The 14,990-nt window shown below is 35.6% G+C and overlaps 1 protein-coding gene and 1 long non-coding RNA gene across 4 annotated transcripts in view; one reads left to right on the top strand and one right to left on the bottom strand.

Annotated features, from left to right (window-relative positions):
• Positions 1-11,682, bottom strand: part of dennd1b (DENN/MADD domain containing 1B) — a 90,567-nt gene extending 78,885 nt beyond the window's left edge. Inside the window, exons 1-2 of one of the 3 annotated variants that reach the window (XM_052539278.1) lie at positions 11,374-11,682; positions 10,727-10,791 (exon numbers count right to left, since the gene is read on the bottom strand). In XM_052539278.1, coding sequence (XP_052395238.1) covers positions 10,727-10,732 — 6 coding nt within the window. In that variant the 5' untranslated portion in view covers positions 10,733-10,791; positions 11,374-11,682. The remainder of the gene's footprint in view (positions 1-10,726; positions 10,792-11,373) is intronic. The other 2 variants (XM_052539276.1, XM_052539277.1) reach the window with 2 other exon arrangements.
• A 1,734-nt stretch (positions 11,683-13,416) lies between these two features.
• Positions 13,417-14,407, top strand: LOC127943094 (uncharacterized). The gene is made up of 3 exons (XR_008149542.1): positions 13,417-13,566; positions 13,845-14,068; positions 14,306-14,407. It is a non-coding gene; the product is annotated as an uncharacterized LOC127943094 (long non-coding RNA).
• Positions 14,408-14,990: the final 583 nt, after the last annotated feature.

The following is a 14,990-nucleotide window of genomic DNA, read 5'->3' as shown; positions in this document are numbered from 1 at the left end:
TCGTATCGAACCGAACCGTGAATTTTGTGAACCGTTACACCCCTAATATATATATATATATATATATATAATAAGTTAAATGATTACTCTCTCACTCTCTCTCCCTCATATATATAAATATATAAATTATTAACATGAATCATTTAAGAATTAATAACATCAATACGTTTAACTATTTTTATAATTATATTAACAATTACCATTTTTTATTAATAGTAGCAGTAATATTAATAAAACTAAGTTTGATAACATTATGTATACATATAAAAAATACTACTGTAATACAAATACAATAATAATAATAATAATAATAGTATTACTTTACATTGAATTATTATTATTATTATTATTATTAATAATAATAATAATAAAACTATTTAATTATGAACAATCTATTAATAATTAATCATATCAATACATTTACTAATTAATATTACAACAATTGTCATTATAATTATAACTAATAACAATCAGTTTTATTACTAGGAAAAACCTATATATTATTTATTATTGTCGTATCTTCATAAATATTATGTCTTATTGCTTAAATATTATTATTATTATTATTATTATTATTATTTATATATATATATATATATATATATATATATATATATATATATATATATATATATATATATATATATATATATATATATATATATATATATATATAAATCATTATTATGCTTAGTAGCGTTTGTGATACCCACATCATACAAATTATTTGAATTATCATTAAGTGATGCATTCTACTCAAAAAGCAGCATACAGAAGAAGCATGGAAGCAACTTTTAGTGGATCTTTGTTCAGAGTTGGCCTTTTTAGTATTTGCTGAAGTGAAGTCAAACTTCCTCCCTGGGTTCGGGCTCCAGCTTTTGAAATGACACTGCGTGACAATCTAAATCAGCAGGGTTCATTTTTTACCACATCCTCACTTTCAGTGTCATTACGCAACCCCAAGAATAGATGTTCCAAGAAGCCTTTCCATGTTCTAGCAGACTGACTGTGACGGTGCACTTAAACAAGGAAGTCATGATGGCGAGGAGTGCCGTGACGAGCCCTGCGGTGTGCTGCCTCTCAGACTACACCGATCAGCAGATTTGTCCTGCTGCCGCGTGCAAGCCAAACACCCATCCCAAAAACCTGTCAAACCACCTGACCTGAGAAGAACCAGGCATCTCCCTGCAGGGCCTGACTCTCCAAACACATCTGCTGAGCCGGACACTACATTACTGGCCTCGCCATCCAGCTGTGGTAAAAAATGCCAGTCAGCTGCAGAGCTAAAGCAAAAACCACTAACATGTCAACCAACAAAAAAAAAAAAAACAGAAGAAGAAGGTGGTTCTCCATTTCGTGGCACTTGTAGCAACATGAAGGAGTTTACGAACCGGTGACTGTCGGACCATCCAGAGCTAGTGAATTTGGCAAAACAACGATCACAATCATAAATTCAAATATTCACAGCCCTAGTCCAATGGCTTCAGACTTTTCACAGCTAACAAGACTATTCAGCCCCGGCGAAAGGAAAGATAAAAGCACCCAGAGTTTCATGAAGTGAAAAACTGTAACTTGCGGAAACTGGAGGTCAATCTGAATTCAGGGGTCAGAGGGATAACAGTCTGTGGCTTCAAACTAAAGCTCTTTTCCATCATTAAGCTGTAGTTTTGGGTGATGTTTGCAAAGGGGAACCGGGGAGACTTGATGAAGTTGCCAAAGTATAATGAGGTTAGATCAAACTGAATTGAATCTGCATGACTATAAAGTAAAAGAAAATCATGCACAAACTAGAACGTAGCCGTTCTGAGTAATGACCAATCAACACCATCTCAGGCACGGTGGCATTGTATGTCTGACAGAAGAGCCCCACCAAAGTGTTAGCTGGCTCTGAACCCCAGACACAGCTAAAAGCCAATCAGGTTATTTAAAAAGGTAGGGGTCAAATGGCAAAAAAGACCCTTGGCTCACAGACCTGTCAAAAGCTGGTGTGAGAAACTTGAGTCAGGAAAATAAATGCACTAAAAAATAGCTACAGGTACATTTTTATATATATATTTATTTAGATTAATCTTGTATAGCCCACGAATGTAACTTGATCTCTAAAGGAAAAGTCAAAATTGGTCCAGCTTTTTCGACACCTTTTTTTTACCTTACAATTAGAGATGTTTGCTAAAACAAGCTTCACTATTACTTTTGCTCATTATTCCAAAATAAAAAATAACCCTGATATTCAACTTCATCGTACATGTAACTCCCACACCATTTGTGCACGTGACATAAATAATGCACAAGTTATACAGTTTGTCCATCAAAGTCCACTCAAAAATATTCTGCCATCATTTACACTAGGGATGCAAGATCATGATTTTATGGCCGATTCAGGTATTTTTTTTTTTTTTTTACAAGAAAACTGTCCGATTCCGATACCGTTTTTTTTTTCTTTTCTTTTTTTTTTTACAAGAAAACTGGACGATTCCGATACCATTTTTATTGTATTTATTTTTTGAGAAAACTGGACAATTCAGATACCGTTTTTTGTTTTTTTTTTACGAGAAAACTGGCCGATTCCGATACAGTTTTTTTTTTACGAGAAAACTGGCCGATTCCGATACAGTTTTTTTTTTTTTTTCTTTAAGCAACAAACAAGAAAGAAGCAAAGCGTGCCTAAACAAGACGTTTATTTGGTATTAAATAGGATAAACTGGCTTTTGGCTATTGAAAACATTAACCGTAACCATCTGAAATTAACGGCAGTATCTGCACAGTAAGTAGCCTACATTCAATACAAACATAGATGGTACAGACATCAGCATTTAGCTTTTGTTTTGAATTTGGTTGAAAGTACATAGAACTGGCCTTAAATGAAAAGATTAACTGTAACCATGTGAAATTAAAGGCAACAACTGCATAGTTCTACACTCCAAACAACACAATCAACAAGATGTTTCTTAATCAGCATTCAGTATTTTAGCTTTTAAATTTGGTTTTAAATATAAAACAAGGTCTTTACCAGTGATACTAAATAAAAGGATGCTATATTAATAAATTATTCCAAAATGTTAAACTCAAATAATGTTGGTGCAAATAAAACAAAGATACAAAGTGTTTCATTTGTCCAATTAAAAAAATTGGGTAATGATTCACAACTATATATTTTTACTTGAGCCAATGAAAAATAAACAACTATTGTCCCAAGCTAAAAAAATATAGATGTGAATCATTACCCTACATTTTTTTTCATTGAATGAATGAGACGGTTCTAGATAATTATGAAATAAAGATTCTTATTACAACAGTAAAATGAGCCGCACCTTTAACTTCAAAACTGGTCTTACTTGAATTTAAGAATCACATATTTAGGGAGCAGAATATCATTGAAAGTTTTTTTTTTTTTTATATATATAAAACTTGATTTTGACCTTGTAATGCCGCATTACACCCTAGCAGCCACACAAAACATCCTAGCATTACTTTTGCACAAGCAAGCATCACATACATTTTCTAAAGAAAAAGTCAAATAAAACAGCTAATTTTTCAGGTGACAAACCAAAAAAAATAAGTTTTGGCACCAAGTTTCCCACCTTTCCCAACTGGTCTTTAACACCAATGAAATACACATGGCCTGTGCGAAAGAGAAATAAAGCTGTTGGTCATCGGTGGAAAATCACTTTGCTAATTGCAGCACAAGTGTAGTTGTAAATTTCAGGTCTATTATTTTTTATTGCTTTATTACTGGCTGCAATCTGGATGAAAAGAAGCGGCAAGACAGGTAGCATCTGTCTCCACCTACTGCCTTGGCACAGTCAGCGTCATCTGCTGCCTTTGGCACAGGCCATGAAAAACATCAATGCACTTCACTAGTGCCAAGCACAAGTGTGGCAGTCATGCTTAATCCAACCTGGCAAAGAATTCATCTCCTAATGTTAGTTCAAATAAGTCACCTACCCCAGACATGTGCTGGAGAAAGAAACAATCACAGTATCCTTCAAACTATTCGTTTCTAAATGGATGCTATTTTATTTCTATTAGAGAGGTGCAAAGCTACAGATTTCCAAAACGTACTGGTCAGTGGATTGCCTCGACTGTTTTGAAGAAGCCAGTATAATTAGGTTGTTTTAGGTTGTCATAGTGGTGTTTACATACTAATCAAAGATTCGGCTTAAGAAAGTTTTTTAAGAAATCAATAAGTACAGTATGCACTACTTTTTGCAAAAGTTACAGTAGGAACATTTAAACTTTCTAATGATAATGTTACTGTAAAAAATTATGAGTGCACAATCATTTTGTAAAATTTAAACACACACACACACACACACACACACACACACACACACACACATATATATATATATAAAAAAATAGATGCTATAAAATGAAAAGACATATCTTCTAAATGTATAGCACAGGGGTGAGGCAGCAACATACAGTATGATAGACAGGACAGAACATGTCATTGCATTGCACAGAATCTTTCAGTGCAAAAAAGTATTAGAACAAGAAAGGCTACTATACAGAGCGCTTGAAGCAACACAGAGAAACAGTGTGCAGCGCTCTGCATGAGGTTTAAAGCAAAGGGAAGAGATATTGATGCGTTGTGTATTATATCTGTGTGCAACAGTTTATTGAGCCTTTTCTTTTATCGGTTTTAAACTTCAGTTACTGTGCATGTGAAGAACATTGCATGGCATACACGGCCTTTCATATACTTTCCATAAGTAACAGCCAACTCACACCTGTTTTGTTTTTGAATGCATTTATAGTTTAATTTATTACATTATGTAAGGAATAATTGATGACAGGCTGTTAAATTATTAGCAAATAATGCACACCCAAGGTGACTTTGGACGCATAACAACTAGTCGCAAAGATGTTAGAAAATGTTTTTTCTTTGAAGCTAGAAACTGCCACTTACATAATCAAAAACAAAATGACAAACTAATTTAATAAAATCATCATCAAGGCAAGTAAACACTCCTAGTATTACTTACTAGCTAAATGATAAATAAATTACTCAAAAATACTAATAGTTTTTTGTTTTTTTTTAGGTTTTACGTTTTTCACATAGTAGCCCAGGCTTCTAAAAATAGCCTACTACAGACATTTCATGAATTAATAATTGTAAAAATAATCTTCATTATATATATATACACATTAAATATAGAAAGTGATTCAGTAACGAGCAGTAAGTGATTTTCTCCTTTTCTTTTTTTGATTAACATTTATGACGCAGTCTGCACCTGCAGATTTACACTGTTCCTTTAAAATCTGATGCTTAGATCAAATATTTTAGGTTTCTTGAAGATGGCTAAGGACTCGGATTGAGTCGGGGAGGTTATTCCACCAGGAGGGAACAGTTCATTAAAAAGACGGTGAAAGTGATATTGTGCCTCTTTAAGATGGCACAATAGTGCATCGTTCACTTGCAGAACGCAAGGTTCTAGAGGGCACATAAGTCTGAAGTAATGAATTTAGATAAAGGGATTCAGATCTAGTGGTGGTTTTGTAGGCAAACATTAATGCCCTGTATTTTATGCAAGCAGCTGGTAGCCAGTGCTAGATAGACGATGTGTAACAGACTAGCAGAGAACACGAAACGCGTTTAAAGGTGTTTATACCAAACACACCATCTTCAGACACATAGCAGGATGCTGAAAAAAAGTGCAAGACGCAACACAGTGGTTAAGTGTACCGTTGCAGTAGCAGTGCTTTAAAAAGAAATTGATTATAAGACACAATGTAAGACACTGTAGACACACGGTAGACAGAGTCTAAAAGCATATTAAAAGCTAATAATAAAAAAGCTACAAAAGCTAAAAGTATTGGAGCAGTAAAGACAAAATTGTTCTGTTTTCTGTGGAGTCAAGAAATCTGTAAATAAGATTAAAAGATGAATATGAGACAAAACTACAGAATGTCACTTTTTATTATTGGGTGATTCAACACAAGGATGGTTTACCAGCTAAGAAGAACAGCACTTTTAGAGTTTCATCGGTTACATCCCATCATGCGAGCAGAAGTATTTGAACAGTTGCCTCACAGGTCTCTCTAAGTGTTCAGCTGTGTCCTGTTGCATTAATTCTTCAGATATTAAAAGCAGGGAATGTGTCTTATCAGTTATGTCCATTGGTTCTACATTCTAAGTCTTGCATTCGACGATGACACACACACAAGCCAGGATGAAGACGAGGAAGCCGACTCAGAAAGAAAAGCAAGAAGTTTGGATGCTAAAAGAAAAGAGGAAGTCAATCAGAACTATATGAAAAAACAAAGAGCATGGAGAAATCAAGAGTTTTGGAAACTACCGGCGACATCAGTAACCAACGATGACCTGATCAGCTGAGAAAAACAACAGTAGTTGATGACAGACAAAATCATAAAAGCTGTGAAAATTAATCCTACAATACAATAAAAAAAACTCCAGAGAGCTGGGGTGTTGTCTGTCAATCTACAGTCCACAACTAGATTAATATGCATTTCAAATATTAAAGTGTTAAAGACAAGTAAATAGTCAGTAATAAGATAGAAACAAACAAATCAATTAACAATATCATAAATCAATACAACTAAAACTTTCAGGTACAGAAACTGTAATTGAAAGTTTAAAAACACTGCATTGTTTTCTTTTTATAAATAAAATAAAGATTAATCAATTAAAGTTATTGAATATTTTCAGTCAAGATCCGTGAATGATTTTCTTTTGTTCTTTGATTAACATTAATGACAGGCAGCACGTTTATTAGGCTGTTGTCTCTTTAAACAAAAATACTGCACGTGTGTTTTCTTTCTCATCCGTTTACGTTCACGTAAGACAAAAACGGCTGTGTTTATGATGATATACTGATGTAGTTTTCTGCATATTGGTCATTCAACAAATATGAAAAGTCAGTTTCGGCTCGGAACAACCTTTTCTACAGATGAAATACACAGAATTGTCCAAGAACGGACACAAACCGGAAACCCGCAGTGCGACGGCCAACCGCTGCTCTCTGAGCACGCGCTTGTGCTTCGAATCATGTGCGCTGCACACAAACAGGGCGTAAATTCTTTCTGTTCCTGCACTTAATCATTTTTAATCAAATTGAAATGTGAACGCAGGAAATCGTTAAACAGAATCAAAATGCACGCGTCTTCTTGAATACCCGGTTCTTGGAAATTTGGAACTGGTCCCAAAATGGAATCGGTTTTCGATACCCAACCCCTTCCGATGAAACAAAAAACTTTATATAAGTGATTGGAAAGCAAAACTGTGGAGAAAAAAAGGGAACTGCAAATGATCCGAAGCATACAAGCTCATCTGTAAAGCTCGGTGGAGGTGGTGTCATGGCATGAGCATGCATGGCTGTCTCTAGAACAGGACCTCTTCATTTTCATGATGCCTTAATATATGATGGCATACATGGGGTACAAAATCATCTTGGCTACCAATATTCAAGACAATACCACCAAACTCATTAGCAAGCACTTCATATTGGATCAAGACAATGATCCAAAACACCTTGCAGTCAAAGACTTTATCAGAGCAAAGAAATGTAAAGTCTTAGATTGCCCAAATCAATCTCCAGAGTTAAATCCGACTAAAGACAGATACTCCCCAAAACAAGCAACAGTTGGAATTGGCTTCATTAAAGGCTGGAGAAAATCCTTTCAAAGCATACGACCAAGAGTCTGGTGATGTCTATGGGTGGCAGACTCACTGCTCTGATTGCATGCAAGGGATCTGCAACTAAACATTAGCTTTTCATCTTTTACATCTGCCTTAAATTCAACTGGTCCAATACTTATGCTCACATCAAATAGTGGGATGAACTCTAAAAGTGTTTGACATGTATGTCAGTTCAGGCACCGTTACAGTTTTAAAAGTATCGATATTGTGGTTGCACTTTATTTTACAGTACGTGTACTAACATGTACTTATAGTGTACTTACAGTGTATTTATTTAAGAAAGTTCTGGTAACACAAGGTAACTAAATGGGGTAGGGTTAGGTTTAGGGGTAGGTTCAGGGTTAGTACCTAGTTATTACATAGTTATTGTAATTACTATAATAAGTACATAGTATGTACATGAGGAACAGGACTGTAAAATAAAGTGCTACCGATATTGTTATAAACTCAAATCGATACCCAACCCTACGAAAGAGTTTTTAGTTTTCCAATACTTATGGAGGGAACTGTAACGTCAAGCTTTAATATAGAAAAGATGACTAGTTATTATTCAGCCTTTGAAAAAAAAAAATTATCACAGGTAGCAGGGCAACGTATGACTTTGTGAAACTGAAATGCATCACTACTAGAAATTGCATTCAAGAGTAAACTTGTGTGGACACAGAGGGAAATGAAAGATGACACAAAAGCAGAGGGTGGTTTCCTGTAACCATGCTGGTATCTAATAAAAAAAAACTGACCAACACTATCTGAACACCAAACAGACCTTACCACTCTTACTGGTCAATGTAGCTCACACCACACCACAAGGTCATAGGTTCGATTCACAAGAGCTGCATTAACTGATACAACCAAATATATAATGCAACTGAAATATACATGTAGTTCCATTTGATTTGTCTGACTTCATTTTCCTCTAGAGAAACTGAGCTGCTCAAATATCAAATCAGGCTAAATGACACATGAGGTGAATGTCTGATGAGATGCAACGAAAGCCCTTGAATGCTTCATATTACCACAACGGCTTTAGAATCATTTGGTTACAGAAATATGCAAACCAAGACCCCTCGGGTCCAGCATGTTTGAACCGAACGAAACTCAAGAACTGGCCAGAACGCAGTCAATCACATGCTTCAATCGGAAACGGGAAAAGATCTGCTATTTTATAAACCACAACATTAAATCTGGAACAAGATATTGTCTGCGGCTAGCAACATGTCTGTTATCTCAGGTTGGAATTTGGTTTCATCCTTGATAAACTTCTGTTTAACCCAAAAGCCTTGTAACCCTTGCGCAGTGCTAAAAAATGTTGGTGTTCCCAGTCAAAAATGGCTGGCCTTTTAAAAATTGATTGTAAATCTCTCATTACATATTTAAACTGGAAAACAAGGTGAAAAAAAAAAAAAAAAATGTAGAAAAATTAAATTAGGAAGTTGTTTTACCCAGTGTGAACAGAATGAGTATGTTTTAGTTCAGTGGGATAATATTAACTAGCATTTTCTGAAAAAATAAAATCCCCTCAGGCTCAAAACGATAGGAACACAACATGAGGGTTAACTGAAGCTGTAATCCTGAGAGTCGGGGTCAGGAAATGAGACAAACACCAACATATGATGATGAGGGAAGTGGGTTAGAGCTTATTTCAGCTTTCACTTCAGCAGCTGGACCGGGAATATTGTCCTTTTTTGGTCAGAGCAACAGCTGCTTCTGTCAACCACCTGCTCCTCACCTCTTCAATGTCAAGCAAAATGGTAGTAACGGAGTAGGAAAAAACGGAGATATTGAGATATGTTGTAAACACATAAGCAGTTTTCATATACCTCATATTGAATCAAAACATGGGAATGTTTCTTCTGGCTACTAAAAAAAAACTGTTAATAATGGTCTCACTTCCAGCACACCAAAGCAGTCTTGGTCTGTTAAAGTTGTGTGGTTTCTATTTAACACTGCATACGAAAAGATTCACAAACTGATATCGATATCTCTGCAAACCAACCTACTTCTTAGAACAAAATATATCTGCAGATTTTTCTAAAAGGTAGATACAAAGTCGTGCGAGTGCTGATCTACAATGGAAAAGCCCCTAAGCCAGCCCATCAGAAGATCTGAACATCAGATCTGGCCACCCTCCCAATCTACAACATTAATTTCCTTCCAGTGAAGCCCCTAGACACGAAATGCATACTTTCCTCATCCATTCTCAAACACGGAAACAGCTCAGCACATCAGACAAAACTAGAGTCACACATACAATAGCTGTCAAAGTTTCACAATTAAGTGTTTTAGATGCTACAACGTTATGTATGAGAAAAATTCTGAAATTATTTAAATTTGAAATTCGGAAATTGTTTAATTAAATACAATTTTTTTTAGAAATGTTTTGTCTCATTTGCCTAATTTTAGGTGGTATTATATAAATTATATAGCTATAAAGTTAAAGTTTTTCAATATTTTTCATGATTTGTCTTTTCTTAAAATTGGATATCCATTTTTTCTCTTTTTTGTGAAGGTTCCATAAATTGTGTTTATAATAAGTGTTTCTTGTTTTTATTTCAGAAAATGTTGTTTAGGCCTCAATGGCCTTCCTTTTTGAGATGGTATTATCTAATATACATATCATCATAATGACGATAAGCTAAATATGACTAATATTCTTAAATTTGGTTATTAGCCTTTTTTTTTCTTTTTTGTACATTTTCAGAAATGTATGTTCATAAGTGTTTTTTTTAATTTAGAAGTGTTGTCATCATTTTTAGATGGTGTTGCATAATGTATATCACCACATCAATCAGCCTGATCTATAAAGTATCATTGACACTGAAATTAAAAATAATTTCTTTTTGGCAAAACCGGTCATACATCTTTGTACAATACAAACACACGATATTATCACTTAAAAGCCATGAAATATGAGCAGTGTTACATAAGCATATATAAACATGCCCTTTCAAAGCATACAGACAACAAGTTAGTTACTAAAAGAGAGGTCTCTCTAACTTAACAGCTTATGAGTTTTGAATTTATACAAAAAGTCAAACAAAACATTGAGAGATGAAGGCTCACCTTCATGTTCAGATGATGGACATGCGACCTGAAGAGCCAAATCAAACGTTCTCGCAGGATTCTCGCTGAAAGAGGAAATACAAGTAGAACTCACTAACTAATCAACTTAAACAACAATCATATGAGACTGTTCAAGCAACAGAAAAACAAACATTTTGTTTTTCTTTACTCTGTAATAACAAAAAAAAAAAAACACTAAACAAGATGTTGAGCAAAGTGACGGTCTCTGTCCTAATTCACTCTCATTGCTTATTTTCCACACAACAACAGCGAATGGTGACCAGGCACCTGCTGCAGAAAAACATAAGTTTGAATGCTAATATTTGGCGTGAACTCCTACGTTAAAAGCTCGACATGTCATATGTCAGATTAAAGTAGTCAGTTTGCTTTATGAGATATTCTTTTCAGTGTGCTACATTCATAAATGCTAACGTCGTCTAATAAAAAATTTGCAAGCTGTCAAGTTTAAATGGCTGTAGAGGAATGCGGCTAAGCTAGTTAGCATGTCTGAGGTAAACAGCTAACTGATCAGCTGTACCAGCTCCCAAATGAGCTCACTAACGGATTTACTATGAGACTAAGCCGACAGATAACGCATAGCGCGTCAAACTAGAGCACCGTGCAAGATAAACAAAGTGTGGACTTACTTTATCCTGCTGTCCATGGCTAAAGCATCGCGTCAGCACCAGCTCGCGCCGACAGCGAGGAAATAAAAACACCGTCGCGCACTCCGAGCCGCGCGCGCTGCCTGCGAACCTTCTAGTTCCGCGGCTGCCAGACCGAGAGTCGCAGACACTGCTGCATTCCTCTGTCTGTCGGTGTGCGCGCTCCCCGGTGACGCTTCCTGGAAGCCCTGCTGACCGTTTCGGTTCCCCTGGCTGTGATCCTGAAATAAAGCACCAGGAAGCACTCGGGCGCTCGCGCGCGTTTATTTAAGTAGCACAGAAATTAAAACGTAGTCATCATTTATTCGCCCTCATGTTGTATGAGTTGCTTTTTGCTGAAATGACAGACAGAATGACAGTCCCAGTCTCCATTCAGTTTTTATTGAATGGCATACGATTCTGTGGGAGTGAATGTTGATTGATAATATTCTCTTTCTCTCTCTGTGTGTGTGTGTGTGGGTGTGTGTGTGTGTGTGTGTGTGTTTCACAGGTGAAACAAAGTCATTCAGGTTTGGAAAGACCTGAGGATGACTAAATGTCATTTTTGAGTGAACTGTCCCTTTAATTGCATCCTTCAGAGCATGCACAGTCATGTCTACTGATGCTGGCTTGCCTGCTTTCATTGTTACACAGACCTTTTTTAAATATTATTACAACTGCAAACATTTCTGAGGAATTTGAACACAGCTTTTGTGTTTTGAAATAGGCCTGTAAAAAAAAAGCAAGGCCTGTTTAGAAGATAAACAGTTTCTAGTGGTAATGCAAAGGAAGTATAAATTCACACCGCCCACTTGTTTAAAAAATAGCTTGTGTTTCTTATGGGTCAACGCCTAGTCATTAAAACCTGTTGCAATAACCTGCCCTATACGGACATGCATTTGTATTTGTTTCCTGCGGAAAAATACTACAAGCTTTGTGTGAATGTGGTAAATGAAGAGAACTCTCGGTACTTTACGTGTCACTGGTTTGTCATTTCAAAGTGAAAAGAACCTCTGTTGTTTTGCAGTGTTGTTACTCCTTCTTGAGAATCCTCTCAAAACCACTTCAGTAAGTTGCACATGAGTAATTTATTATATTCTACACCGAGGATTCGAAAATGCTAGTCTGTAGGTTAAAATGCACAGGAGAGTCAGCTATATAATGAAGGCAGATGAACTGTAATTACCTGAATTATTTACAAAGATGCTTTTAGAAATGTCAGGGCAGCACAAGTTATCACATTATTGGGGCAAGCTGTCATGTGTTTTAAATGTTATAAATATATTATTTATATAGTATGCAATTTTTAAATGAAATTATTGATCATTCATTTTATGTATACAATTAATAATTGCGACATTGTATGGTTTTTGTATTTTACCTTTACATTTGCTATGTCAGGAATTGTTTTATATATTATATTTTATTATATATATATATTATATTATATTTATTGATTTATTTCATGATTATTTAATGTATGCAATGTTTAACTTTATTTTAAAAAGTTATAAGAGGAAAGATTTCATTGAGACATCTTACCCTATATGGGGCATGTTGTCACACAAGATCGATATATATATATATATATATATATATATATATATATATATATATATATATATATATATATATATATATATATATATAGTTAAAAGTGTGCAAACTACTCCTCTGCCATTAAAATGCATTTTCCCCACTACTGCAATTCCACAGTCCAAAAGAGGGGGCGCTGAAATGCATCTTGAACATGAAACAGAACACGAAAAGCACAATGAGGAAGTAAACAGCGGCGATTTTTAACATTAATGATAGCATAGGGCGAATATAATTAGAAATCATTATAAAACATCTACAGCTTTTTGTTATGTAGGCAGTGGTGGTGTGAACTGTTTATAAACGTCAGAAGTGTGCAAGGAACGTCGTGACAGGACTTTTTCGTTTTTTTTAGCATGAATTATGCTGCTGCTCGGTTCAGTTAGGCTTTTAACATTAACGCGTTTTAAACGCAGTCCAACTAATATAATAATGTCAAATGAGACGTATAATACGAGGACGCCGCGTCCACATTGCAGCGCGCGAGACGTCGAACCAAATTCGAATTCTCTCGATAAAAACACAACCGCGTCGCCTGACACGAGCACGCTTTCAGATGAAGACAGATTAATTCATAAACTCCATCTGGACGCATGCAAGGTAAGAGCAAAATCAAACGCTTATAAACTGTAGGTTTAGCAGATGGTGTTGCACTTAAGAGACTCGTGTGAAAACGCCGGAGTCTGAATCGGTGATCTATGTGAGGAAAACTAGCCAACACAGATTGTTCAGTATTAGGCATCAATACACTTCTAAGGACATTTTTACATTCTAAGTTAACTAAAAAGAACACACTAGACATCTTACTTGCAGACTAGTCAGGCTACTTATGTATATGGAAGACTGGCTCATTTTTGTAAGTTTTTTTTGGCTGTCAGGAGCGATGTAGTTTGATGACCGAGGGAAAGCAAAGTAAACCGTCTCTGGGGAAAGTTATGGAAGACACGTAGAGTTGGAGGATGCAGTGTCTGCTTCACTATGGAGCCATAGGATGGCATCTGAAATGGCATGCCACAAAAAGTGCCCCGAGCCTTTTTGGCATCGAAGGCTGTCATAAATGTAGCCCCCACTCTTTGAGGAAGAGTCAGGATCAGAAATTATTGTACGTTTGTATTGTGTTTCTGCTGTATTACCATTCATTCCAAAAGCTTGTTAAATATCCAACTTTTAAAAAGCAATTGCCATTATAAAATGTGTGTATTTATGTGATAATCACATAGAAATTGGATATTTTATCCATGTAATATGTTCTGTATGGAAAACTGATCCTTATGAACAGTCTTGTCATATTTGAACATTAAAAAGCAGATGATTCTTTGCAAATTGCATCTGTTCACAGAATCAGAAAAGAACATACGTTGACCCTATAACCGGCTACAATGTGTTTACTGAGTTTGCCCATAGGAAAAGAGGAAGATGTTGCGGGACTGCCTGCAGACATGTAAGCTTATTTTCTTCTGATGTATATCTTTTACACGAGAGCTGGAAGCAAATGTCAGCCAGTATTGTAGCCTATATATTTTGTAGTAAGCTTTTTTTATTATTAAGAGTAAAATGTAGTTATATGTCCATGTGTTCACATAAAAAAAAAAAATGTACTTTACTGTACCCATATGTTAACTCTAAACTTTGTGTTTTTCCTGACAGTGTCCGTACGGGCAAATTAATGTGGAGGATCCTTCTAAGAAGAAAACGTTCAACTCTTTGTTTTATGTATAGCTGTAAATGTTAAGATGGGCTGAACAACTCATTTTGTGTGCTCTCGTACTGAATTTGGACTTCACTGAATGCACATTCTTCTTACACTCTGTTTAAAATGATGAAATGCGCTACAGCAGATGTGCAACCCACACTCCAGGAAACGGTTTGAATCCCATCTATCCACTGTGGGTTGACTTACAGGAGTTGGTGTGCTCCTCTGTCAGATGGATTCCACAATCGGGAATTTTCGCTGTGTTTGAATATTCATACGATTACAGGCAATCTTAATTTTGACAGCTGTCAATTCAGACTACATGCTTCCT

This window comes from Carassius gibelio, chromosome A22 (assembly GCF_023724105.1).
Source record: "Carassius gibelio isolate Cgi1373 ecotype wild population from Czech Republic chromosome A22, carGib1.2-hapl.c, whole genome shotgun sequence".
NCBI lineage: Eukaryota > Metazoa > Chordata > Actinopteri > Cypriniformes > Cyprinidae > Carassius > Carassius gibelio.
The sequence above is the reverse complement of the archived record's forward strand: the minus strand, read 5'-3'. Positions and strand labels throughout refer to the sequence as shown.